Raw genomic sequence first — 26,308 nt, forward strand, 5'->3', positions numbered from 1 at the left:
TGAGTAGTTTCCGCTGACCAATAGTGTATCGTGGTGTCACATAATATAGTCCCCAGTATTTCGCGGATTTAGTTACCATGACACCTCTGAAAACTTTTGCATGGCGGCATTTTCCGTCGATCTCTAAAGTGTTTTCAGATTCATCAGCAACAGTACTGATGTTGTGATATCATTTGAGGGGAAAAACTATTTAAGAAAATGTCGAGGGCACAAGCTGAGAGTGTCATAAAGAACATAATACGCGAAATCGCTCAAGAATGCGCCAACAAAGGGCATGCAGTTTCGGAAACACTCGCAGCATTTATGGTCGGTACTTTGATGTTGACAAAATATCGGCCCTGTTTTACTTCCTTTTTGTCCAATCAGTTGAGTTAAACGCTTCCTTCTATTCTTGATTGCATTGTATTTTTTTTCATTCCAGGTTAAAGCGGTAGTCTTAGATCCAGACAATGAATTTAACGTGGACAGAACTTTGACCAAAGATGATGTACAAAAACTCATTATGGTAGGTAAAAGATGGCGGCAAGATAATATCACAATGTATTGTCTACATATAATAGTTTAGCTTGTGGTTAAAGTGCTCTGGTTTGCTCTTTTTCTTATCTTATCACTGATGTTTATGGTGTAAATTTTATAAATCTGGGATTAGAAAAATAACAAGAAATTCTCATCAGATCTTTTCCATATACCCTTTTCCAAATGTTGGAGAGTGTCAAAGTTCTTTTTAATCAATAGAAAATTTGTGCATCATTATCAATGGTGCGTTTAAATTTTTAGCTGCTATATTGGAAAAGTGTCCATGCCTTGGTATATCTCAGTCTTCACTGATATATTGCAACATATTTGTTTTGGTAATAGTTGTGTGTAGATAGACTGTTGGACTCACAATCTCCATCTTTGGATACAGTCAAGATGCAGGTTTATTTTGACATGAATTACACCAGTCGAGGTATGCACAAATGTTATATTAAAATTGCTCTGAAAAATTTGTTGTCTAATTAATGGCTCCTTTCTGTCCCTCAGAGGGATAGGGCCTGCCCTTCCCTTCCCTCCTCCCCTGCCAAAAAAAAAAAACAAAACAAATTGCAAGCGATAGGGTGTGTACAAACAAATTGAGACTGAGACATGGTTTGAAGCTACACTGGTTTGCAGATTTAATGAATGTAACCAAAGAAGTTACAATTCATAGACCCAACGTTTCGACACTCCTGTCTAGTGCCTTCATCAGGGGTGATCTAAACGCTGCAACAAGAGGTCCTTTTATATGATCACTAATTAGCGGCCTTTTTTCTGACGAGGTGTAAATAGGCGTCAGGAAGCAGACCGCCATCGTCACGATTTAAATTGAGACTGGGACAACATGATGCATTTGAATTGCTATGCCATGTATTTTTACTTGACTGTACTTTTTTGTCTGTATCTCTGAGCATGAGCTCTTTGACTCCTAAGAGTGACTAGCATCTAATTTCTCCCTTCATTTTCACCCCTGAATCACACATTCGGGTCACGAGAATAAAGGAAATGATCACCAACTAAAGCAGCTCTTGATTGTTAAACAAATTCCCCTTCTCAACACCTTAGGAAATGTATAAAGAACAGTATGGAGAATATGCATACTGATGTTAGGGTGAAAAGGGTTAACCCTTTTGCTTTCCAGAGGAGATTAACATGTAACTTCTCCCTATAATGTCCAAACATTACCCAGCAAACAAGTAATGAGAATAATGGAACTTATCAAGTAGCAGTTACTACCTTGATCTAACAACAACTTCTCGTAACTAATTTACAAGGAAATGTGTTGTAACTAGAGGAGAGAATTAATATTCAGATCTTAGGAGTTTAAGGGTGAAAAGTTCTGCTCAACTTTGTCTCAGGCATTCAGACATTATTTTTCTCTCCCAGCAATTATTTTTTCATTATTGATTTATAATGCATAGTTCTTAGTTTGGTTCTTTCTTTTTTAGTCAGGTTGATTTAATATTTAGGTGAATATGATTCATATCCTTGAATTGAATTCATGTTAATGAATATCACAATAAAACTTGTGGATCTCTTTTCTTTTTAACCTTGCAGCTGACTTCCTGGAAGAGCATAGGAGAGTTCTTGATCAACGACTCCAACCAGTTATAAGAGAGATAACTGACAGTCGTGCAAGGACAAGAGATGAACTAGAGGGTTTGCACTATTGATTTTTGATAGAACTTTGCAATTTTTGTACAAGTTCTCTTGGGGATAAAATTATGATGACCAAAAATGAGCCCAAAATCAAATTTTTGTCTTCTTAGTAGTCAGGCCAGTTGGTACAGGGGTTATAGATTAAGACTTCTCTACAATGGTCATGGATTTCCTTTGTATTAACGTTTTCATTAGGCTGGAGAATTGGGCTTAGCTAGTCACTGACAGAACTAATTTTATATAGCTTGTGGGTTCCAAGTATAGGGCTCTTCTGATTTCTTGTATTAGGGGACAGTTGTTTTGTAAAGTTAAAAGGTATTGTCTGCACTCAAGCTAAGTAACCCATCCAGCCAGCAGTTATCTAGTAAGTAACCCATCCAGCCAGCAGTTATCTAGGTTTCTATGTCATGAAATTTGTAGAGGTGTTTCTACATCCCCTGATTGGTATGCCAGTCCATTGCAGGTTACACCCCCACAATTTTGTCAGGCCTCCTTCTGCACACCCATTTGTACTCCTGTGTTGAGAGAGGCGCTGTAAGGGTGGAGTGTTTTTGATTATGAACACAACATAATGACTCAGCCAGACCTCTTAACCCAGAGTATAGTATGCTAACAGTGAAACAATTTCATCTCCCCAATGTTTTCTAGTGCATTGTAAATTATCTATTGATTCATTAAATTTTACTTTGTGTCTAGGTTTGTACAGGAGAATAGTGTCTTGTGTATTGTTGCGGTCTGGTCTGGGTTCTCCAACCGACATTGCTGTTGTGAGAGAAGCCACAGGTATTAAATAAGCTTCAGATAAGAATCCTTTCTATCAAATACTTAAATTTTGTCAATCAAACGTCACAAGCCTTTGAGAACTCCAAGTTTACAGAGAAAATTTACGTACACAATGCTAAGCTTAATTAAGTAATTGCTGACAGCAGCCCATCAAAGCAATGTGGTAAATATCACAAGGAAATGACAGTACAAATTATAAACAACTAGATACTCTGATTTTACAGGGTGCTTCTGACACTTTAACAGAAGCTAAGAGGATAACCAAATTTTGACTTTTGATGAAGATTTAATTGCTTTAATTGCTTTAAACTAGACTTCAACTTGGGTTAGCACTGGTCATAGCATCTCTTATTTCACTTTTTCTGCCAGCTCAATAACTAATACATGAACTGGTTATAGACTGTGCTGCAGGATTATCTTACTGCATCATCTAAAAATCTGTTAATACAAGTATCGTAATAGAGAATGTATCTAACTGTATTCATAACACAGTGCAATATCACTTTTTTCAAGTTGTGTTATTCTTGTTGTTGCAGCTGCTTTGCAAAGTGTATTTCCACAAACAGAGCTGGGAACTTTCATGTCTCTAACAAAGCGCGACAAGGAACGACAGCTTAACGAACTGACACTGATTGTGACTGGAATCAGACTTTTTAATCGTGAATGTGGCAAAGGAGGAGAAGGCATTGATGACTGTAAGTTTTTAGTACTGAATAAATAGTTTCTATGGTGCTGTGTCTGTTCAGTAATTTTTCTTCGTTAAGGAAATTTGTGGAAATTCAGAAAATTCCAGAAACTGAATAGCATATTCCTTAATTTCAAATACGTCTTTGTACGTGTTGGTAACCCTTTGGAAAAAGGTACTGATTGTCTTTTACCTTTCTTTTCTATAGTGCCTGCCATATTAAGTGAAGCTGTCCCGGCCACGACACAAAATGTTCAAACAGAAATTCAAAATACAACCAAACTGGCGTTTAGATATACTGGTGAGTGTTCAACCTCAGGCTAATTTGAACTTGCAATTTTAACGTTATGTGTACTTTCGGTTATTTAGATAGTAAAGTAAATGGCTTGAAAAATCTTAAAATTTTGTTTTTAAAGGCACATTTTAATTGAATGTCAAAGTCAAAATTCACAATCACCACGGCCAATCAAAACAAAGGGAATATCACAAAGAGCCAATGAGAACACGACATAAAAACGCGACTGCCGCCTAAAGCGCGGGAAAACGCGAGTGGCTAAATAGTGTTTTTCGATTTGGATTGGTTGAGATGGTAGCGTGAGTTTATTAGAACAATCACAGATTGATGTAAACCAGAACAATGCAGTTCTGACTTTCTTTGATTCTGATTGGTTGAGATGGTGACCTGTCAGCTTTCTATGCCAATCACTAAACGAAGGAAAACAAACCAAAGCAAAAAAAGCTTGATTTGGACACTCCAGTGAAAATTGCCTTGAGTTTGTCGTTTTTTCTTCAGCTGTAACACAGTTAGCTGTAAGTAATGACTATTTTTTATTACCTGCAGCGCTAATTGAAGATGTCGTCGCTAACAAGAAATCACTGGAAGGATTGAATTTAAACTTGATAAAAGAAGCCCTAATTAACACACGGCAGCATGAAGCGTTTCTTTCCATCTTATTGGTGAGTTCCTTATGCTCAATATGGAAATTTAATATCTAACTTTCTTCTTGAGAGGTCTTTTTGTCTAAGTATTGTGTTTTCATATTAGCTATGACTGAAATCTTCCATCATGGAAAGATTCATCTTCTTAAAGATTTACCTCACTTTCAACATGTCGCTTCGGCTAAGCTGATAGTTTAGTTCCCCGGAGAAACTGTCATCAAGCTGGAAATAAGAGCAATTTTCACTGCTTCACTGGTTTTAATCTCCTTCATTAGGGAGTTAAAGAAACGACGACGGCGACGCGGTGGACAACGTCGGTTAAAAAATGAACTCGTGTTTTACCTACGAATCTCTTGACACTCTAAAGTCATTTAGTTTTTATTTCACTGTCGAAATATCTCGAGACTGAAATGTGGAATACAGCGTTAAATTGGAAATAGAAATTTAGAAAAACTAGCCGTCATCATTCACGTTCTCCGGACAACGCAAAGTTTGGTCATTTCGCCTTGTTGTGTTGCAGAGGACGCAAATAAATTTACAGAGATTTATAACGCACGTGCACAGCCATTGTTCTGCTCGTTTAACCTTTTGTTTAGTGACGTTCCCGTTGCTGTTGCCGTCGTGGTTTTCTTAAACTCCCTATTGTGTGATAGGCAGAGGAAGCTCAGTTGCCACTATCCTAACCAATCAGATTCAAAGGCTATCCGAAATGGAATGGATTGGCTTACTTTTTAGTCTAGGAAACTCGTGCTACCCTCTCAACCAATCAGGTGCAATGATAAAACCAATCGCGCCTTGGTCTCTTGCGAGTTCCCGCGCTTGAAGGCTGTCTCGTTTAACTACCCCGATTTCCGGTTGGCTTATTGTGATACTAAGCTCTCTTCTCTCTTCTCTTCTTCTTTGGCCGTTGTTACATCTCGTTTTGGTTTTATGATGCCCATTTGAAAGGTACCCTACTCATTAAAATTGTGCACTGAACAAAAAATTCGTTTGGGTTTCCGACTAAACTTGTCCTTGTCTTTGTCTTTTAATGTGTTATCTTTGTAATCGTTTCAAATCTCTTTCTACAGAATGATGTGGTTGGCTGTGCACAACAGGTAGAAGCTCTTGAATCTCAGTTTTCAGCCAGAATGGAGGCCTTGAAAAACACAGTGCAGTCCAAAACTGCTGTGCCAACGGCACAAGTTTATGTAAGTACTCTATACAAGAAAAAGTAAACCGACCATGATTTGCTATTGCTTTATAATAACGTTAATTTTAACTAGAATAATAAGCAGGTAAAGCTTCATTTTTCATTAAGCACGTTCAACGTAGAGTCTGTGCTGTGTATGATCGTTTTTTAATTTTTTGTTATTTGTTACGTTTAGCCCCAGTTTATCACGCTGGCACATTTGTGGACTGGATTTCAAGATGAAATGGTCCTTCTAAGTGTTCTTAGTAACATCTTAGCGAGTTTGGAACCTTTCACTAAGGTAAGGGGAGTATCTGCATTTTGTGTCGATGTATAAAGACATAATTTAGGAGTCGATCTATGTAACAAAGAGTGTGTCACTGATGTTCTTACCACATTTGACGTTTTCTGTGATCTATTACTGAACAGACTCACGACAACATGGAATTTATTTGTTTTATATGATTAAAAAAGCAGAATGTGGTTGATGGTGACGCTGTGTATGCGCACGTTTTCTGTGATCTATTACTGAACAGACTCACGACAACATGGAATTTATTTGTTTTATATGATTAAAAAAGCAGAATGTGGTTGATGGTGACGCTGTGTATGCGCACGTTCTCCAATAGATCTCACGTGAGAGGCAAACAAAATGCCCTGCGTAATTCAACTTATTATATAATTTGTTCTTTTGCTATTTGAGACACTGTTGTGAAGTGGAGTTTTTACACGAATTTCTTTTCTGTTTTTAGATACATAGGGAAGTGTTAACAGAAGAAGTTCTACAGCCATACACTGATGGATTAGAAATCAGGACTGATGATCAAAGACTGGCAGATGTAAGTGGTGATCTTACTTGAGAATAATGACTTGGAAATAGAGATGGAAATGTAGTAATGGACATTCCACGAGGTGGCTCTTCATGTTTACTGTTTCCAGGTCAAAATGGGATTGGGAATATTGGTATTTTCTGAGGGAGAAAAACCGAAGGACCCGGAGGAAATCCCTCGGAGCAAGGACGAGAACCATCAACAAACTCAACTCACATGTAACGTCAGGACCGGGAATCGAACCCAGGCCATAGTGGTGGGAGGCTAGAGCTCTCACTACTGTGCCATCCCCGCTCTAAATTACCCTGGGTTTCAGTGGTCTAGAATATTTCATTATTCTCAGGTTAATAATGGTGATTTGTTTCTATCAGAGTTCTTCAGACGATGATAGAATTGATGGCAAAGAAATCGATAATCCTAAGATTGAACTACTGTTTCACGAGACTACAAAGAACTTTGACAAGCTACCAATACAGTACCGGGTCAGTATGTAACAGTATTACACTCCCCTCCCCGGCCGGTGTGGTCCATCGTATTAGTCAATGGAAATCAGCGAAAAAGAAAAATTTAGTCAGTACTGCGCGACTTAAAAAAGCACTGCGCGTGGATCGCTTCAACAGTTACGCAGTTACGCATTACTTAGTTTTTTTTCTTTGGCCGATTTCTATTCACTCCCGCGACAGATTATGAACGTGGTCTATGGAAATGTAAATTTGCAAGCTTAATCAAACAAGTTAAGAAACTTTCGTCATATCAAAGGCAATAAGTGCTGATAAATGGTCTTGGCTAGCGATATCGATGTAAGGTCATGTAATCTTTTAGAGCCGTGTCGCATGCAGTTTGTTCATCTTTAAAAATTTAGCCAAAATTTTGTCTAGTTTTGTCTTTTACTATCCGTTCAAATCTCAACTGTATTTGTTCCTCTTTGGTTTATTTTGACGTCTTTGTAGCTTGTCTAGCCTGGCAAATGATTATTTCAAAGTTTTTACTTTTATTTCGGTTTAACGCAATTTGATGCGCATTTTTTCATTTTGATATTTCTCTCTTTCAGGGTTTTTGTGGTTGGTCGCTTGTGGTATATGATCGTTTATTAATCCCGTCCAACCCAGGGATCGGTGTTCTACGTTATAAAGACAATTACTACGCCTTCTGTGACAAACAAGCTGCCTACGAGTTCTCCAGTGCTCCTGAAAGGTATATAGGCCTCTTCTTTCGCGCTGTTTTCTTTGCATTTTTGTTTCTACTAGAGAGCAATTTTAAACTATGTCTCGTTAGTAATTATCCGTTGCCTTGATTTTGCTTCACCTCGCTCGGCAATTGGTGTGGAGAATGCCGAATGTATTCGGTAAATGAACGTTGTTGAGTGAATGTGACTTGTGTTATTAACACCCTCTTTCTCTATTTTGTTGAAGTTACATTAATGGAGTTGCAGAAGCGGCTAAGAAATCTCCCGAACTTATTCAGCTGCTGGAGCTTCACACACAGTTTGCCTCCATCACACCTTACGCCCAGGTAAACTATTGATTACTTTGTGTCTATTTACAGACATTTACGGGTTCGTGTAATTTTGTCGTCTTTCAAAAATTTACTCGAGTTAATTGACACCAAATTGCACTCGAAATCATGTTGTTACCTATACTTACTAAACAATGTGAAGTATTAAATAGTTGCTTATCCGTCAATAGTTTTCATAATTGGACTCCCCTTCTCCCCCTATCAAGTCCTCCTATCAAGAATTCCTGGACCCCTTTCCCCCCCCCCCCCCCCGGTCTAATCATACTATAACTTAGAAACAAGTTCCCTTGAAGTTATGAAATTCAAGAAGAATTTTAACTTTGATCTTGTGCATCAGGGTAAAGAACCTGGACGGATGATCGAGGCACCTGTTACTAAGTGTGACAGTGGAACACAAACAGACACTCACTTCATGGAGACAAATATTGTCAAGTCTTACGAGTGGAATGAATGGGAGCTGAGGAGGAAAGCTCTTAAACTGGTGGGTTGGAAGAAAGACGCATTGTATCGTCAAGTTTTCCTGTGCAATATCTATTAATCTTGCAGCGTTGGCGTATTATAGGTGTAGAATTGGAAAGCTTCTTGTCAAGTTATCTAAATTTGGATGACAATTTTTTTTTATTGACAAGTCAAGGCTAGGAAACTTGTCAAGACACAACTTTTCGAGGAAAATTAGTCTAATTGTGGCTTTGGGGAAAGATTTCTAAATGTACTTGACACGTTTCGTTTCTTTAGCTTGTCTCTTCCGTTGAAGTAAGAGAAAGTACAACTCTATTTGTTTCAACAGGCAAATCTCCGCACCAAGATCACTCATTCAGTGCAGACGAATCTGAGTAACTTTAGGAGGGACAACGACTCACAAGTGTACCTCCCTAAGTAAGCATTGTTATCATTTGAACAACTTTTCACGAGCCTTTTCGTAATTTTCATCGTCACAAGTTGAAGTTTTGACGATCTTTGAAATGATGTTTGCAACTTGTTCACTTACCTGGGAGATTAGGAAAGAATGGTTCTCAGATTTTTCGAAGAAGATGGAGAAAAAGAAGATACCAAGAATGTTTTACCGACCAAAACTTAAAGCGTTGATTCTTTTGCGTTAACTGCGACAATTATTGGCGTCATAATAACATTTGCTGACGTCAGAGGTTTCTGCGCGTGGAAAAAAAACCAAACTGATATAAAGGGAAGGTGAACATTCGCGTGAGAATTGAATCATTGCGCTTTGGTGAAAACTTGTTTTTGAACAACTGAAGGCAAGTTTGTATTATGTTAGATTAAAAAAAGGAAGTTTATCGCATTTAAATAGCGCACGCGAATGGCATGCCGGTGAAACCTGCACGAGGCGCGCGCGCTCGTGCTGTTACAAGCTTATCGAATTTTAATTGGGCGCGCGCTATGAAACTTGCGCGAGGCGCGCGCGATTCTGTCCTTGTTTCGTGTCGCTTCTCAGAGGTATTTACTGAGACTACCTTTATTGTTTTTTACAGGAATGTGGAAACACAAACCAAGCGAGAGTCATCAACAAATGTTCCGAAGCCGTCCACGTTCGTAGCTGGCTTGCGAGGCTGCAACTCCACCAAAACAACAATGAATGTTGTGGATCTTACTCTCGATGTTGATCAGACTTGAGATACTTCGTGTGCATGTACACAGCGACTTATTCGTCACAAACACTTTGTAAATAATATTTCGCATAGCAAAATTCTTTGTTCATTTTTGTACAAATAAAATCAGTGTATTGTTATCAGTGATTTACAGCTTGAAGACTCGTTGACTGGAGCTGAGCCGTAAAGGTGTTCAGAAACTAATTCTAAACAGCAGGAGTCCCGCAGGTCCGTCAAACGTTTTCGTGGCAAACAAAAAGGCCTGATTAGAGCTCGAAGTGCAAAAACATAATTATCCTCAATCCCTTTGGAGAAAAGAGGAAGAACTGCACAAACTGCGCAAACTCAAAGCAAGGCAAAGGAATCAAACGTATAATTTCCCCACCCTCTAGGGAAATCCATCAGTGCAAATGCCACTAATGCCAACCCCTAACAAGGGGGGGGGGGGGTTGAGGCAAAGACAGAAAAAGATCCCCGTAAAAAAGTACGTAATAGAACGCAAGAGAAAAAACGACATCGATTAAATGGGTAAAATAACCCGTATTTTCAGAGTTCCACCTAAAAAATAGAACAAGCAAAACATATTTGAGAAATAAGAATTTCTTCCATCCGCCATATTCCCCACCATCCCCTTCCCCTATCACTTTACTAATGGTGCACCCCTCCCCTTGTTACCGAGGGAATCTGTTTACCTTGGCGCAAACAAAGAATCGAAGAACCTTGTAATACTAAGAAAGCTTTATTCCCGAAGACGCTTGAGGTGGATCGATTTGAAGCAAAAGAACATCATGGAATTCCCACTACACAGTGAAGTTATACTTAACACTGGTCTTGGAGCCGTGGAAAACTGTTTAAAAGCGGGAGAAGATCCTAACAAGAGAGATGATTATGGCAGCGCACCTCTGCACTGCATTAATTTTTACGACGACGAGGCCTACAGAATGGTACAGCTTCTCCTAAACTATGGCGCGGATATGTTCAGTAGAGACGGCCTAGGAAGACTGCCATTTCAACATGCTTTAGAGCATGCTAATAAAAAAGCATGCCAAACTTTCGTAGACAGGGGATTTTCCCTGCAAAAGCCCGATCGTATGCGAAATGGAACCTACGAACTGCTTCATAGTTTGGAGCTGTTTCAATCAGATGCTGTTGAGGTTCTTCAAGTCCTTGTAGATCTTGGAGTCGATTTATCTGCTACACTATCCTCGACGGGTGAAACCCTCCTGCATAAGGCGGTCGAGACAGGGGCTTCTTTAGAGACCGTGCAGTTTCTGATCTCAACAGGAATATCGGTGAACAGCAGTAACTCTTTGGGAATGACACCTTTGCATATGTTGAGATATCTAGACTGCAGCAACCCAACAGATAAATATGACGAGGAGAAATCGCGGCATTCAAAATTAGTTAAACTCTTTGTGATGGAAGGTTATAAAATCAACAGTCAAGACATCTTTGGTCGAGCTCTCGTACATTATGTGATATCCGAAATGCGACAGAGCTCTCTCTTGCAGTTCCTTGTCGGGCATGGGGCTGACTTAGGCATCAAAGACAGAAATGGTGTTACCCCATTACACTTGGCGTGCTCCTGGGACAATACAGCAAATTTAAGGGAGCTAATCAGGAATGGCTGTGTGGTTGATATCGAGGACAAGAATGGAGCAACAGTTCTTCACTACGCAGTTTTCTACAACAATGCCATTGCACTGAAATGTTTATTGAATCGGTGTGAATCTTGTTTAGTGTCAAAGCCAGATAATTCTGGGAAAACCCCAATCCACTGGGCAAGGTACTTTGGATATGTACAACTAATCGATATTTTGGAAGATTATTTTTTGTGTTTGGACAATGGTTTTCAACACGGAGAACTACCTGATTTTTTTCCACTCAAAGATGAATTCAATGACATCAAAAAGCAAGAGGATGTCGAAAAGATGCAGTCAAAGGACTTCTCTCTAAATGGACACCCAAACAGAACTCTGAAAAAACTATTGACTTCACCAGTCATTGGCAGACTACAAGTAATTCCAGAGAGCCAAGAAATTAAATTTGCAGTGAACAAAGTTATTCAGCGGGTGGCAGGAATTGTTTCAAAAGCTTATCCCCTGTTTACGTTTGTCCCTGAGATCTCTGGTAGTGTCAGTGAAGGCACCAAGTGTGGATTTCCAGATGAATTTGACTTCTTATGTACAATGGTGGAACTTGGGAAGCATTTCCAGGAGCCAAACATGGAATCCAGTCCCCCAATGTTTTGTCAACTGCAACTGAAACCTGATTTGCGCCTGTCAGCTTCTCATGAGATTATGCAATATGTGGATGAAAACAACAGTTTAAGGAGTGCAAAGTTGATCAATGACTTCAGTAGTCAGTTAAACCAAGCCTTTTTTGAGGAGGAAATCTGGAATGATCTCCCCTCTCTAGCACCAGTTAGTGTCTGCGTAATGGGTGCAAATGCTACAAAAATTATTCTCAAGTGGTCAGGTCAAGTTTACAGAGATCTGCTGATCAGTGTTGATCTTGTCCCTGCAGTACACTTCCCCTTGTTTTGGCCCCCAAATATTTGTGAAACCCCTTTGTTGCATCCCAAATTGAAAGAAAAAGGTGTTCACGTTGTGATGGCCCTACATGGTGAACGTTTTTTCAAAAATGGAGAAAAGCACTTTCGTCTCTCTTTCTCTATGGCAGAAACTGCAATATTCCAGGCCCTTCCAGAGCATGTACATTCCAGTTACATTCTAGCAAAGGCTGTGAGAAGTACTTATGTGTGTTCAAAAATTGCACCAGGAATTCAAACCATGCAAGAGCTACCAAGTAGTTCTGATGAAGAAAGAAATAATGAAAGTGACACTGAACAATCATCGCACAAAGAAACTGAGGTAACAGTAAATCTGCCAGAAGATAACAATGTCTGGGCAGATAAAGTTATCTCTAGTTACTTCTTGAAAAATGCACTTTATCTGCTAGTTGATAAATCTTGCCAGAAAGAAATTGACCTTGATATACAGAACACATCAGAGGACCAGGTGATTGCCTGGGGGAAGGCTATCTATGACTTCCTTGATGATTGTCTTGAGCAAGGAAATCTGCCATCTTTCTTTATGCCAAACCTAAACTTGCTTGAAAAGAATTATGATTCAGAACAGCATGAGAGAGTATTTTATGGTGGACTGGAATTCCATCCAATGGATGAAGATCTGATGCAAGATCTAGATGATGCACTGGAAGGAACAAGGGAAGATGTGGAACATTTGAGAAAACCCTTTATCAAAATGTTAAAGGGGATTATTCATTCCAGTTGGTAGTAAAACATGTGCATATTCATGTGCCTTCAGATCAATTACTCTCCCCTGCCAACCCATTTCTCCACTTAGCGAAACATGCAGCACACATCTTTGGAAATATCTGCAAAATATTCCTGAATATTTGTATTTCTCCGGATCACCTTGTTCTCTATGAAACTGCTAGTACTAGCTGTCAAATTTTCCACCTTCTTGGCAAGTATATAAATATATTGTTTAGATGCGAGAAATCACTTACTAAAGGAAACAATTTACTTGACCTAGATGGATAAACTCAAATTAACTTGCTTTGAAAATAACTCCCAAACTAAAATGGATGAACTTCAGTGGGAATATCAGCTAGTTGTATTGTCTGCGTAAGTATAACACTGAAAAGGATTACTATTTTTTGACTGGTAGTCACAGAAGTCAGAACTTCTTTTTTTGTGAAATGTTTTGAGTCTTTCATGAAACTGATAAGTCCATGTTCTGTCATGTTACTGGCTGTTAAAAACAAGGAGAGTTTTCAATCTAGACAAGTTAAGTTTGTTACACTTGGTTGCACCATCTGCAACTAATTTTGATTTCAACAGTTTCCAATTACAATCCCTTTAAGTAACATGCAAACTTTGAGGCTAAGAACTAAACTGAAGATTCAGTTTCGTGCTTCTGTCAATCATTGCCATCGCAAGCATCAAAGGCAGACACAAACAAAAAGGATTGGAATCCTCCACTCGCAGCTCAAAAACATGACATTCAATTTTGAACTCGCTTGAATGTTTCCCAAGAGGTCTGTCACATGATTGACAGTAGCTTGGAAAGAACTTTCAATAATGTTTCTCCAACTACACAATTTGAATGTTATCAAAATTTTCAGCACCCCACAACAGCAAGCCTTTTTTTTATTCAATGAAATCAGTATCGAGAACTATGGATCCAATAAATGCCTCTGAGAATTTCAGTTCTGTAAATTTGAGGCTGATTTCATTTTGAACTCATAATAAATTTGGGTAACAGGTATAAGATCCAAAAGCAGCCTTTAGCAAGTATGCATTTGGAAGAGTACTTCTGTCAGAAGGGATTGGATTATGAATAAGGTGTTATCTTCCTTAGATGCCAGTTGTAGTGATAATTTTTTGTGTCCATCACTGAGTTGAGAGTTAAAAAAGAATTACCATAACATTGATTTCATTGAGAACGTGTAGTGATGAAACAGTGTAATCTATATGACTTCCGCTCAGGTTGTTGAAACGTCAGTCACCACTACTGACAACAGTCCTTCTCAGGACTACACTCGCCAGGACGATCAAACTACATTATTACAAATAATATTTCCTTTCTTTCACCAGCCAAATCTTTTGGGAATAGTGATTTGCTTTTGAGAAATAGCATCAATAACACAATTAACTGTACCATAGATCTTTATTACTTTAATATGTTCTTCATTCCATTAGTTTTAACCTTAAATCAAGAACTCCACTGAAAAGTAAAACTCACTGATAGAAACAGCACCTTAAATATTGGGATTGTGTCCCTGTGTTTTTTCTTGTAAAAGTCATAAATAAAAATTTATTGTCACAATAAGTGACAGAATAAACACCGAAGCTAAACTTTAAGATTTGATTGATACCGGAGAATCAATTTAAAAGGGCATCAAACTCATTTATTGTCCCTCACGAAAGCTTCATTGGAACCATTTGGATGTTAATTAACCATGTTGACACTGTGAAATAAAATATAATCTTTGGGAGGTTGAAAGTCACTTGCCAGCTCCTTTGAGACAGTTGCGAACTCTCTGCAGAAAGATTAGAGGATAAAAACTGGAATAAGAAAATCAACCACTGTTTTGATTGTTTCTTACAACTAATTTTAACAAATTCAGTTTAAGCCTTTATTTTAGACAACATGGGATGCTTTTGATACTGTTGATGCTAACCACAATAAATGAGTGCAGGAGGGTTGTCACATATGAACCAAGGCTATGGCAACTATAGCTGACTGGTTTGGCAGCTAACCATTTATGCCAAGGGCCAATGGCTTTATTCTCCTCATCCTTCTGTCCCTCTAACAATAGGCACCGACTGCACCCCCACATTCCCTACCCCTACATACTAGGGCTTACATGTGTGTGAATGCATTTTCCTAATTGATGGTTCTTGTGTTGTTGCACAAGTGCACATAGAGACCCTTTCAGTTGGGTGTCAAATGTAGTCTGAGATGTTTAGTTTTGTGTCACTTCACTCAGTGATTGGTCCAGAAAACTCACGCCAGTCTCTCAGCCAATCAAAAGTAAGACTAACTTGGTCACTGGTGTTTTCCCATGCTTCAGTTGCGAGCAGGTTGCCTTTTTTCACTTTGACTGACTGCTTTGATATGAATGCTACAATGTATTAACAAACAAATAAACTCACTTTGTCATAAAGTTGGGCACGTAATCTGTTTGTTCGATAAAAAGCTAAGCGTTTCTGCTGTTCATTCTTTGCTTTCACCTCTGGTAAATTCTTGTAAAGTCTGAACAAAGGAAAAAAAGGATAAATACCAGGATGAAAAAAAGACTCCTATCCAAAATGGGACAATAGATCTAAATTCAGATACATATGTCCACAATGGGACAATAGCATCTGAAATCAAACAGTGTTCAAAATCCAGACACTTGTTTGCCCAATCTTAAATATTTTACATAAAAAAAATTCAGTGTCAAGTTTTATTTTCTCTGTATGCTTTCTACCGACTGAGATTCTGCTCTGAATTGATTGTGATGATGTAACTTTTTGGAAAGACAGTCCCATGAATAGAGCTGCATAGTAAAGAAGGATCTTTATTCAAAGTGAATAAGTGTAATTTTAGTATCATTCTTCGATGTATAAGTGAGGTAATTTGTTCTCCTTCAAAAACCAACCATCCAAAACCAATACCAAGTTTATATATGACTCGTAAAGTAAGAAGTAAACAGCTATAGGACCGTTAGGTATTGGAGAAAAAAGTGGCCGGCTTTACCTCTTATTTAATTCTTTCATCTCAGCCCGGGTCATCTGCCGTGGTTTTGGTCCAGAAAATTGGTCTAAAGTAGAAAACAAAAACAGTTAATACTCAAAAAAGGAAAAAAACTTCTTGCGTGCTCTTTCTTAAAATAACCGGTATTAGGTTTGATAAGCTGTCTTTTCGCCTACGAGTTGTTTCGCTAACGACCAGTTTACTAACGTTTTAGGTCGTTTTTCCAATATCTCGGGGCAGTTTGCAACGCCTCATACGTCGTTTCTCTGACGTACACTCTTATTTTCTTATAAGAACCTATATAAGAACCTTTTTTTTTAATAAGAACGTTCAACCTGAGATTGACCAAAATCTTAAGAACGTACTAAGAACATATCCAGGCTGAGAGTAAGTGAAAATTCTAAACAGAGGAAAAAGAAATGTAAAACTGTAGTCCCACAGGAGAACTAACATAAATACTTAGGGGCCGTTTTTAACTTTAAAGATGCGGTTTTCTTATTGCACGATACACTGAAAAACAACTCAGTTTGTAATCGAACTTAGTCTGGTCACGTCCGAATCGAATTATTGAAATACTATATCTCAAAACTTTAATATGTCAAGGACACTTTTAGGCTCAAATAGCAAAAAAAAAAAGAACATTCAGCCTCAGCCCCAAAATAAGACGTTCTTATAAGAAAAAGGGGGTATTTACGAAACGTTTCGTGACTCCTTCGGCAGAACTTGATCAACTGCTAATCGAAGGGGAGTTAGGTCGTTTCAATACAAACTGAAAGCCGCTGATAAAAGTCAATTCAAGACGAAATGAAGTCGACTCGAAACATTACGAGAGTCGATTCGATACATTTGTCGCTGCTTCAAAGAAAACAAAACTAAAAGAGACATTAGCAAAACAACTTACGTTAGCGAAACGACCTAAGAAACGTCAGCAAACTGCTCGTTAGCAAAACGACCGCAATTCCTGGGTTGGAGCGAATTTCGATTGCGTGTAGTAGAAACAAAACCAAAGTAATCACAACAGCCAAGGAAACCAAGGAAAACATCACAAGGAGCAAATGAAATATCAAAGTGTAAACAATAATTATGGCCGAAGTACGGGAATAAAGAAAAATCGAGAGACCAAGTCACGATTGAGTTTAGTTTTGCATCTCATTAGCCGCGAAAATGGCGCGAGTTTTCCAGACCAATCGAAGAGCAAACTTATAAAAATTAAGAGTCTCCAATAACTTTCGACACTCAATCGAAAATTGCTCCTAGAGGGATTCACACAACCCTACCCAGGACTCCTGACGTAAACTAACCATTTCTCGAGACACGAGGCTTAGCTTTCTGAGGAACAGGCGGACTTCTTGCTCTTCGTAACTCAGCCTCTTCTCTTTTCTTTTCTTCATCCACAGTCTGAGTAAATATCCTACGTCTTTCTTTCTCTCGTGCAGCTTGCTCAATTTGAGCAACTCTGTCCTGCGAACGCTTTACAAATTTAGGCCTGGCATAGAGGAATGCTTCTTGAAGACTCAGCTGCTGTAGTGTGCTGGAAGGATTAACTGAAGCCTCAAACATGTCTGCTCGTAGTTCGTCTCTTGTGCGACTTTTATTCAGGCTACTGCTTATCTGTGAGGTAGCTTTTTGTTCGGGTTGCGGTTTGCCCTTCAGAGGATAAAACCACGCAGGCTCCTGTGCCCTGTTTCTCCAGTCAGGGCTTGTTCTAACACGATGATCCGGTGAATTTTGACTCGGTACTAAACGTTCTTTAGGTTTATGTCGAGCTTCTCGCTGCTCCATCTGGTAATAGAGATCTAACTTTTTAGGCGAAGGTTGAGAGATAACACCACGTTCTTCAACATTTGAAAGCTGTTCGTATCTTTTACTCTTCACTGACTTACGCGGTGATTTTTCAGGTTCACAATCAACTTTTCTTTCCACTCTTCGTCCACCATCAACTTCGTCCGTCTGAGTACTAGCATCTTCCAACAGAACGCGCGACACCTCATCTTCAACGGGCGATGGGTCCCTTGTCATAACTGGTGTGGGACAGTTCACACCAACATCGCGCTTTTCAATTCTTCTTCCATCACCTTCTCTACGGCTTCGGAACGCCCCTGATGATGTTGCTCGTGTAACAGCCTTTGGCGCGCGAGCGCAAGTACATCTTGGACCATTCGTTAGCTGCTGTGGGGAGTACATCGCAGCAGGCTTTTGTGCAGCATCTGATCGTAAAGGCTCCCTCACTACAGGCTCAGGCTCCTTTTCGGCACTTACCCCGTCGTTGCTGGACAATCCTGAGGTAGACTCAGGAGAAGTGCTATCTCGAGTTCTACGGACTATAGGGGAAAGGTCATGTGACTTCACAGACCTCAGCAGCTCTCTTAATTTTATTTTCTGTCCAATGGACGTCCGGAGACGAGGCTCGAAGAAAGCGTAGTTGAAATATTCAGAAACGTCAGACGATTCACTAGTTGAGGAAGCCAACTTTGCCTTTTTACTTTTTGAACTTGGTCTTCTTGAAGACGTTGTGGTTGACGCAAGAGAGGAGGAGGAAATGCTCTCCTCTAATGACTTTGTTATCAACGAAGTCAGCCTTGAAATGTTAGCATCCATTCTGGAGGTTTTTGGATCACGAGAAAAGCTTTTATCACGCGAAGAATGGGCACCCTTAGCATCTGGTATCCTTGAATCGTCTTTTCTATTTTCAGATGTCTCTAGCCTTGACCGCTGAGATAAAATTGCACGATCATCTTCAGTATATCTCGTCTTTGATTTTCCAGCTCTGGCAGATCTCTTACCGTGACCTAAAGAATGACTGGCAACATTTGGATCAAGTGCGTCCATATACTGTGAAGGTGGCTGTCGTGATCTGGCATAAGAATGACGCGATGGTTCTCTTTCATCCTCTGGTGAATCACCACTGATAGTGGATTCTTTGCTTGAAGTGTTGCTCAACCGATTTCGACGTGGATGACCGGGTTTACTCCTCTCGCGAACCAGGCCTTCCTCTATGCGTGTATCTTGATAATCTCGTTTCCCCATCATCTCTCGATCTTTTTTGCTCTTTCGACCCTCTTTTTCCATTTTAGAGTCTTTTGTTTTTGGCGGCTTCTTAAGTTCCTCATTCCTGTGGAACCTCTCGTCTTCGTGTAGTTTGTCTGGGCGTCGTTCGTCATGAGAAGAATGTCTTCCAGGGAGAGTTTCTTCTCTCCTCAAGAACCTATCTCTCCCACCACGCACACTACTTGGCGTAGAGCTTCCTGATATATAAACCATGCCAGTCCCCTCCTGACTGACGCTATCCCTTGCAGGGTTGGGTTGAAGACCCAAGGCCTTCCTACGTCTGTTTGTACTACCAGGGCCTGAGGACTTTCGTATGTCGTAAATACCATAGGGTGAGGCCTCGACTGCACTCTCGTCTGGGTGGTTTTCCTTATTTGCTGCAGCATCCCTGTATAAAACTGGTCTGTACATCTCATCGGAAGAGGAGACTTCCGTGATGGAATGACTTCGATGTTGTTTCATCAAAGCTGCATCTCGATCCTCGCTGTAAGCTGTGGTGTCCTCTTCTTGGAGACTCTGCTCTTGAAGGGCACCAACCCCAAGGACACTCGAACGCTCTAGAGCTGGACCCACCGGCGTTGACGATCCTTCGTGCTGAGAATCGCTCTGAGCTACGCTATCGTATGATATGGGAGAAATAGTACCAGCGCCTAAGGACCAGTGCAAAGCCTTAATCTGACTGTCATCCTGATCAGCAGGGGTACTTTGGATGCCCTCCGGTGCTTCCATTGAAGGAGGAGGTAGTTCCTGGCCAGGTTTCCGTTTGGCAAATTCAGACGGTCTCGCAGGTAACCAACTTTCCCTTTGGTCCATTGCAACAACTCGCTGTTGAGCATGTTTAGTTCGCTTTTGCATTTGCAAGTATTGACGATCACCTTCCAGTACTGGCTCATATGTCAATAGATCGTCTGTATCATCTGATGATACACTTACATCACTTGTTCGTCTCCTAACGTGGTTTTCTTCCGTTCTGTTCAAATCTTTAGCTCTCTCCGTTTCATCAAAAACAGTGACCCCAGAGGCGTTTGTTCCATCTGGAGGAACAGAGCTTATCTGACCTGGGAATTCTAAATTGTCTGCCGGAATAACACCGGACATCTCTTCAGAAGCATCACCAAGTGACGGCTCTCTGCTGTTAGGACCCATGGGTAATGTTGGTTCTCGCCAAGCAGCTCTGAGAGTGTGAACGCTTCCTCCAGTGGAACTATGAGAACTTATCTCGTGTAAACGTTCTCTGGATGCAAGTGCTCTTGATGGAAGCACTGCATTATCAGATATGTCTCTACGATGAGGAAGTTCCTTTGTATCTGTAACCGGAACTGAATGATCTCCCCATGCTATCCGTGAGCTCCTAAGACTGTCCTCTACTGAGCTACGGGGACGAAGCTCAGTGGAATATCTACTTGATAACTGAGGTTGAGAAATAATATGATCAGTGTCATGATGAGACATCACGTTTCCATTTCCTAAGAAAGAACGAACATCTTTATCTAAAATCCTTACGTTTTTAGTACTACTGTCGGCTGAACTGCGTGCTTCTGTGGCATTCATGGCAGGAGGTACGATTGAGTTTAGGAACGCCTCAGCAGGACTCATTCCACTTGCATCACGATGGGATGGCTTGGCATTTGTCCAGCTCGATGTAAGTCCAGTATCCCATGACTTCCTGAAGGTGTCGATAGCACTTCGGCGAGCTTCATCCTCTGATTGTCTATCACGGTGTCGTTTCTCAGCGTGTGGTAAGATTGCCCCTTCAGATAGTCTTGAAGAATTTAACTCAAGACTGGTTACTACATCAGCTGTGGGTTTCGTCATTTTAATTTCTGTTTCAAGTCCAAAATTTCCCTCTGTCCCATGAGTTGTTGAAACAGTACTCCCCAATGAATGCTGGCTCTCCTCTCTCAAAGACTGCTGTTCAGACACTGAGTGTTCTGCTTCATCGCTGACACCTCCAGTGAGCCTGTCTTGCTTGAGTCTGTTCAACACTTGCTGAACTGCACGGAAGTTTGGGCCGAGTAGCTTCGACACTGGGCTCTCAGTATCACTGTCACTGTTCAGCTGAGGGGCGTGTCTTCGCCTCAACTCACTAACGAAGGCTGCACCTCTTGGAGCAGGAGGAACACTCCTGGTGATAATTTCCAGTGGTGTGGCGTTGTCATTCCGTGGTTGTGAGAGGACAGATGTATCACTACCACTGTCTGTCGCCTCAGCTGAGCCACTGGGCACAGGTTTTTTCTGGACAGGAGGGGTGACTGTCTGCTGCGTACTTGTAAATGTGCTCCTGACCCAAGGAGGTCTCTTGAGATCTGGCCCATCTCTTCCATCTGGTTGTGATCTCTCAGGAGGTGACTGCTTTGCATCATCATCGGACCAAGCTGGTGGAACATTCTGAGGTGGTTCACCACTTGATGGCTGAAAAGCTGCACTTGTAGTGTAGGCCACCTGATTAGTTTCCTCATCATCCTCCCCAACAGCACTTGGCCTCAGTGGGAACCACTGGCTTCTTAATCCATTGTCTTCAACACCAGACCCATTAACACTGAAGGAGGTACCACTATCGCGCGAAGCATCTTCCACATCCTCTTCGCCTCCTGCTTCTTGAGCTGCCTCTGGCGTACAACAATGACAACAGTTCAACAGCTACATTCACAAATGTGAGTTTAGGATAAATAAATGTCCAACAGCAAAAGAAACAAATTACGGTTAAATCACACTATGGTTAGATCGCTCCGACCAAAAGTTAGACCGCTCCACTCGAAAGTTAGATTGCTCCATCGAATAAGTTACATCGCTCCTAACATAAGTAACTTCGCTCCATGTGGAAAACTAAGGTAAAGGTAGCAAAACTAAGGTATCTAAATTGATAGTTCATTAAATGACGTACATATCTAACCGAACAATCAATTAATATCGCTCGCGCGCGCATGAAATAAATCCGAGCTACGCAGAAAGAACAAATAAAGCCTCATGAAAGGGACTCACGAAGTGTAATCTACTTTATTAATTAAAGATGGCGGATATCAGTTTCCTTACATCAAAAAGCAGAAAAGGCCACACCGGATAGTATTGGTATTTGAATGATCTTTTTCAAAACAATTCAGACTACAACATTATAATTTATTCCACGATCATTTATTCCATCATTGCTATACATCAAACATCGGTAGCTCGGTGTCTAATCTGAAAGACAAAGTGAGTACGATGTACTCGAATCGTCGCAAGACACATCATCACCTATAAACTTTAAAGATCATTGGTAAGTAATACTTCACTTTACAACATGGAGCGAAGCAACTTATTTTGGCAGCGAAGTAACTTATTTGATGGAGCGATCTAACTTTCGAGTGGAGCGATCTAACTTTTGGTTGGAGCGATCTAACTGGGAGCGATCTAACCATGGTGCGATCTAACCATGGTGCGATCTAACCATGGTGCGATCTAACCAGATACCAAAGAATCTAGACTGGAAAAACAAAAACCAAGTTCCCCAGAAGATAGTAAAAGTAATCATGTTCCTTAAAGTATAGCAAACATTCTACATAAAATTAAGAAAAGGGCATACATCTAGAAGGCTGACAAACTCTTGCCAAGATGTTCCACTGTTTACATTACTGACTCTAACCACACATCCAATTCGCCATTTGGCAACCTTAACTAACTCATAACATTATCTCCAGAAATAAAATTTCAGATGCCATTTTGCACAAAAAGGAAATTTTGTGCAACATCTCCCTGTTTTGTGCAAAATATAAAACTTACCATTACTTGCAACCATAAACACTGTATCACAAAAATTTAACAGCTTGCTACACAACTGCTAAACACAAGTTGCCTCATGGGAAACTTTTGCTGCAAATCTAGTTCCTGGAAATTTTCCTTCTCCCCAAGTTAGAGCTGGAGGTGCTAATGGCAGTACATACTGAACATTGTACACCTCAATTTTCAGAATGTCTCATATAAGGTATGAAATAATTCTTGCCAAAAGTTTATTTAATTTTGGGGATGGATCTACTGCATTAGCTTATGGGTTAAATTACTCACAACTGATGCACTGAGCACACTAGGCTACAGAGAAGTTAAGCCAACAAGCATATTTTCAGCATAACTAAAGATTACAAATACTTAATTTTGTAACCTACCCTCCCCAACTCTCCCTTCCTGTGGCACAGCATCTATCTCTTCAAGTCCAACTTCTTCAAGCGTTTCAACACTCAGTGAACCACTGCTTAACCCACTGGCTACATTTTCATTGAGCTGGGGTGACTGTGGCAAACCTGCTACTTGACTCAAAGATCTTACACTCTGCTTTAGTTGCTCTAACTCAAACCACTGCTCTGCATAAGGGGATAACTGTTGAACAAAACAAAGTCCAATTATGTCTTATAATTAAAATGGTTAAATAATCATCATTCTTGTATTAAATGGAAGAGTGACACGTAAAATATGTAGACACAGACTTGTATTCTTGCCACACCAACCTGTTTTGCAGTCTCTCCCTCTCGTTCCTGTTCAGTACCAGATATGTTTTCCTTTCCTCCAACATTTTTATTGTCAGAGGTGTTCTTCTGGTCAGTTCCAACTGGGTCTTCACCAAGAATAAACCATTCTTCAGTGCCTTCCTATAGGAGTCAGGAGAGAGTAAAACATGTTAAGGGCATGTACAGATTGATAGGTGTGTTGCTCCACCACCTTTACTATGATAAAAAGCATAAAATCAACTTCACTTCCAAAATGCCCCCCTAACCCTTTCCATCACAACATCATTATGCATATTTACCATGCTTTATTCATTTCCTAAGGTGTAGACAAGGGGAATTTGTCTAACAATCAAGTTCTTCTTCAGTTGGTGATCATTCTCTTTATTCTCATGACCTTAAAGTATGATTCAGGGGTGATATTGTAAGGAGAAATTAGATATTAGTCACTTTTAGGGGTTGAAGGATTAAAAACAAACCTTTACTTGTGGATTAACAGTTGATTCAGCATCTTCATTATTAGCATTTGAAGTTGTGCTGTTGTTAAAAGATGCCACTGAGTCTTGCCTGCTTTCAGATTGTCCTTCTGATCCTAACTCAGATTGTAAATTTTCCAGTATATGCCATTGTTCCTGGTATTGCTGAAAGTACAACACATATTCTAAGCTATGATCAATTTTGAAACCAAACAAATGACTCTTTTCAAAGGAACAGATCAAAATTATTATTACATTTTTCTACCAGTCATTATGTCAGCCAAATAAATTATTTGCTTTTTATAAAGTTAAGCTGCAAATATAAACAAATGACAAGGTGGTTTTGATCGAATTTTAAGCTAATGCCTTGAGCCACATATAAAAGAGTCCTTATGCAAGTCCAGGTGGTTGTGTTTCATTCTTTGGCAAATAAGCAATTTCCTGTCACAGTGCTCCTTTCGTAAGTATAAATTGGTACCAACTGAACAGTTTTAATTGTCAGATCAACAATGTTCTATTGAAAAGCTTTTCTACAAATCATGACCTGCACAAAAGCATATTTGTTAACAAATGTCACAAGTGCCTTGTTTTTATTTGTTGTTTTTGTAATCCATGAACAAAATACAGTATAGCGTTTCCCAACAAATATTAAATTTAATGTTGCACATAAGTTGAAACTTTCATTATCCATAGCCTCTGTTAGAAAGAAGTAAACAAGCATTTTCTGTAACTAAGTACAAGTAAACTTCATGTAAAACAGTGAACTTTGTAACAATGTTGGAAGTAAAAAAAGGTAGAAATCTGAAGAAGAAAGTAAAAACAGATTTTTGTTATTACCTGTTCAATATTTTGGAATGTTGAATTATTTGGTGGGATTGGCCCGTTTGCTGTCTCTGAGCTAACTTCAGAAACTGGTACGGACTGTTCCATCATACAACACTGACATCACAACTGAAACAGAGAGTAAAATGGAGGGGTTAGTTTTTTGGTGGCTTCACTATTTGGTCTTGCCAGAGCTGTGATGTGATGAAAATGGATTGTAGAATGGAGAGATTAGTTTTTTAGTAACCTTACATTGTCTACAAAGCCATGATCTTCTGAAAGCAGACTGGAAAATTGAAGTGTTTGCCTTTTTGGGGCCTTGTCTGGTCTACAGAGCAGTGATCTTCTGAAAACTGACTGGAATATTAGAAGTGTTAGCTCTTCTTTGGCCTTGCCTATTGTCTACAGGGTGTGATCTTCTGAAAACAGACTCTAAGTTGACCTTTTGGTGACCTTGCCTTGCCTACTGAGCTGTGATTGTTTGGCTAATGCTTTATATAAAAAAAATCAAGAAGAAATGCTTTCAGTCTACCTTTTATGCAGGTGTTTTCTACCTCTGTTTTGTTGTTTGCTAGTGGAATAAAATTTTGCTAGTCCATCAGATTCATAGCGATCTTATTAGCAAAAGCCACACAGATAATTGCAGAATATGGTAATCAGAAACACAGCAGTATGGTCGATTATCTAGAAGTTTCTTTTAAAAATATCGTCAAAAGAATATTGAAAAAATTTTCACGAAGGTCTGATCGAGAGAATTTTCTACATACCACGATCGAATGAGAACGACGACAAATTTAGATTTTCCTAAAGACCTCCGGACGATGAACATTTAAATTCCGCATATGAAAAGCAAATCACTGGTTTGATATACATGCGCATTTAGTTATATATTCACCACAGATCAACATCAATCGTATTTGCAAATCAACACAGCGAGGAAAAGCATGATGGAAAAAAGTATAACATAAAATTGTATAAAATTTCAAATCTTAAAGGCTATGAAGAAATATTTCCCATTTTTTTTTACAACTGATTTAAAACAGAAAGTTCCTGAAAACCTTTCCACGGGCATTAAATAATCATTGGTTGGCAAGTTCAACAAAGCGCAGTATGTAACCTCATACCCCATTTTCGTGACCGTAAAATCATTATAAACCGAAGACAAGAAAAGCACTGGAAAAACATAAGGTAAGAATTGTTTCATTAAAGCCATTTAGCACATCAGCGCAAGATTCTAGACGATCTATAAAGAGAAATTATTATTAAAATCATCTTACCTCGTTTTCCGTTGCTTTCAAAAGGCGGTCAAAAACAAACAGGCAGTCATAATCGGTACCAGTTCTAACTGCGCGATCGAGTTCCTAATGAATCCCCGCCCCTTCCCCTGTAAAAGATCCAGTTTACTCATTCATAAGATTTTTCCCGCAAGGCAAGGCTCTTTTATCGGTTTTTATGGATAAAATAAAGGAGAAATGTTTGAGAGGAGAAGTTCACTGACTTACTTTGACTCATCCAT

The 26,308-nt window shown here is 39.6% G+C and overlaps 3 protein-coding genes across 6 annotated transcripts; 2 read left to right on the top strand and 1 right to left on the bottom strand.

Moving 5' to 3' along the window:
- Window positions 1-22: 22 nt before the first annotated feature.
- LOC113685445 (cilia- and flagella-associated protein 206) lies at window positions 23-9,849 on the top strand. 2 transcript variants are annotated; one of them, XM_089196283.1, is made up of 17 exons: window positions 23-306; window positions 422-505; window positions 859-949; window positions 2,074-2,175; window positions 2,872-2,958; window positions 3,495-3,653; window positions 3,852-3,944; window positions 4,485-4,600; window positions 5,653-5,772; window positions 5,950-6,054; window positions 6,506-6,592; window positions 6,955-7,065; window positions 7,635-7,777; window positions 7,996-8,095; window positions 8,436-8,579; window positions 8,886-8,974; window positions 9,586-9,849. In XM_089196283.1, exons 1-17 carry the CDS (start codon window positions 199-201, stop codon window positions 9,725-9,727), a joined length of 1,881 nt encoding a protein of 626 aa, XP_089052409.1. In that variant the 5' UTR covers window positions 23-198; the 3' UTR covers window positions 9,728-9,849. The 2 variants fall into 2 exon arrangements, with proteins under 2 accessions (XP_089052409.1, XP_089052410.1); XM_089196284.1 differs by lacking the exon at window positions 2,074-2,175 and having other exon boundaries at window positions 70-306.
- On the top strand, window positions 9,836-14,582 carry LOC113685464 (uncharacterized). Its single transcript, XM_027202977.2, has one exon. It carries the CDS (start codon window positions 10,491-10,493, stop codon window positions 12,999-13,001), a length of 2,511 nt encoding a protein of 836 aa, XP_027058778.2. The 5' UTR covers window positions 9,836-10,490; the 3' UTR covers window positions 13,002-14,582.
- Window positions 14,381-26,111, bottom strand: LOC113685465 (uncharacterized). 3 transcript variants are annotated; one of them, XM_089196282.1, is made up of 10 exons: window positions 26,070-26,111; window positions 24,808-24,921; window positions 23,974-24,135; window positions 23,498-23,638; window positions 23,159-23,369; window positions 20,523-21,628; window positions 17,273-20,429; window positions 15,975-16,038; window positions 15,389-15,488; window positions 14,381-14,772 (listed from the first exon to the last, which is right to left on the bottom strand). In XM_089196282.1, the coding sequence occupies exons 2-10, from the start codon at window positions 24,901-24,903 to the stop codon at window positions 14,737-14,739; spliced, it is 5,073 nt and encodes a 1,690-aa protein (XP_089052408.1). In that variant the 5' UTR covers window positions 24,904-24,921; window positions 26,070-26,111; the 3' UTR covers window positions 14,381-14,736. The 3 variants fall into 3 exon arrangements, with proteins under 3 accessions (XP_089052408.1, XP_089052407.1, XP_089052405.1); XM_089196281.1 differs by adding an exon at window positions 25,045-25,145 and having other exon boundaries at window positions 17,273-21,628; window positions 26,070-26,087; XM_089196279.1 differs by having other exon boundaries at window positions 17,273-21,628.
- Window positions 26,112-26,308: the final 197 nt, after the last annotated feature.

This window comes from Pocillopora damicornis, chromosome 2 (assembly GCF_964200805.1).
Source record: "Pocillopora damicornis chromosome 2, jaPocDami1.2, whole genome shotgun sequence".
Lineage (NCBI taxonomy): Eukaryota > Metazoa > Cnidaria > Anthozoa > Scleractinia > Pocilloporidae > Pocillopora > Pocillopora damicornis.

What these genes read in the sequence shown, in the direction of transcription:
- LOC113685465 (XM_089196279.1), bottom strand. Translation starts at nt 24,903, where the DNA reads ATGATGGAACAGTCCGTACCAGTTTCTGAAGTTAGCTCAGAGACAGCA. An exon ending in CATTCCAAAATATTGAACAG is followed by an intron (nt 24,136 to 24,807) that starts GTAATAACAAAA and finishes TTGTACTTTCAG; the next exon opens with CAATACCAGGAACAATGGCA. An exon ending in GCCTCGTGTCTCGAGAAATG is followed by an intron (nt 16,039 to 17,272) that starts GTTAGTTTACGT and finishes TTTCTACTTTAG; the next exon opens with ACCAATTTTCTGGACCAAAA.
- LOC113685464 (XM_027202977.2), top strand. Translation starts at nt 10,491, where the DNA reads ATGGAATTCCCACTACACAGTGAAGTTATACTTAACACTGGTCTTGGA.
- LOC113685445 (XM_089196283.1), top strand. Translation starts at nt 199, where the DNA reads ATGTCGAGGGCACAAGCTGAGAGTGTCATAAAGAACATAATACGCGAA. An exon ending in ATGATCAAAGACTGGCAGAT is followed by an intron (nt 6,593 to 6,954) that starts GTAAGTGGTGAT and finishes TGTTTCTATCAG; the next exon opens with AGTTCTTCAGACGATGATAG. An exon ending in CCATCACACCTTACGCCCAG is followed by an intron (nt 8,096 to 8,435) that starts GTAAACTATTGA and finishes CTTGTGCATCAG; the next exon opens with GGTAAAGAACCTGGACGGAT.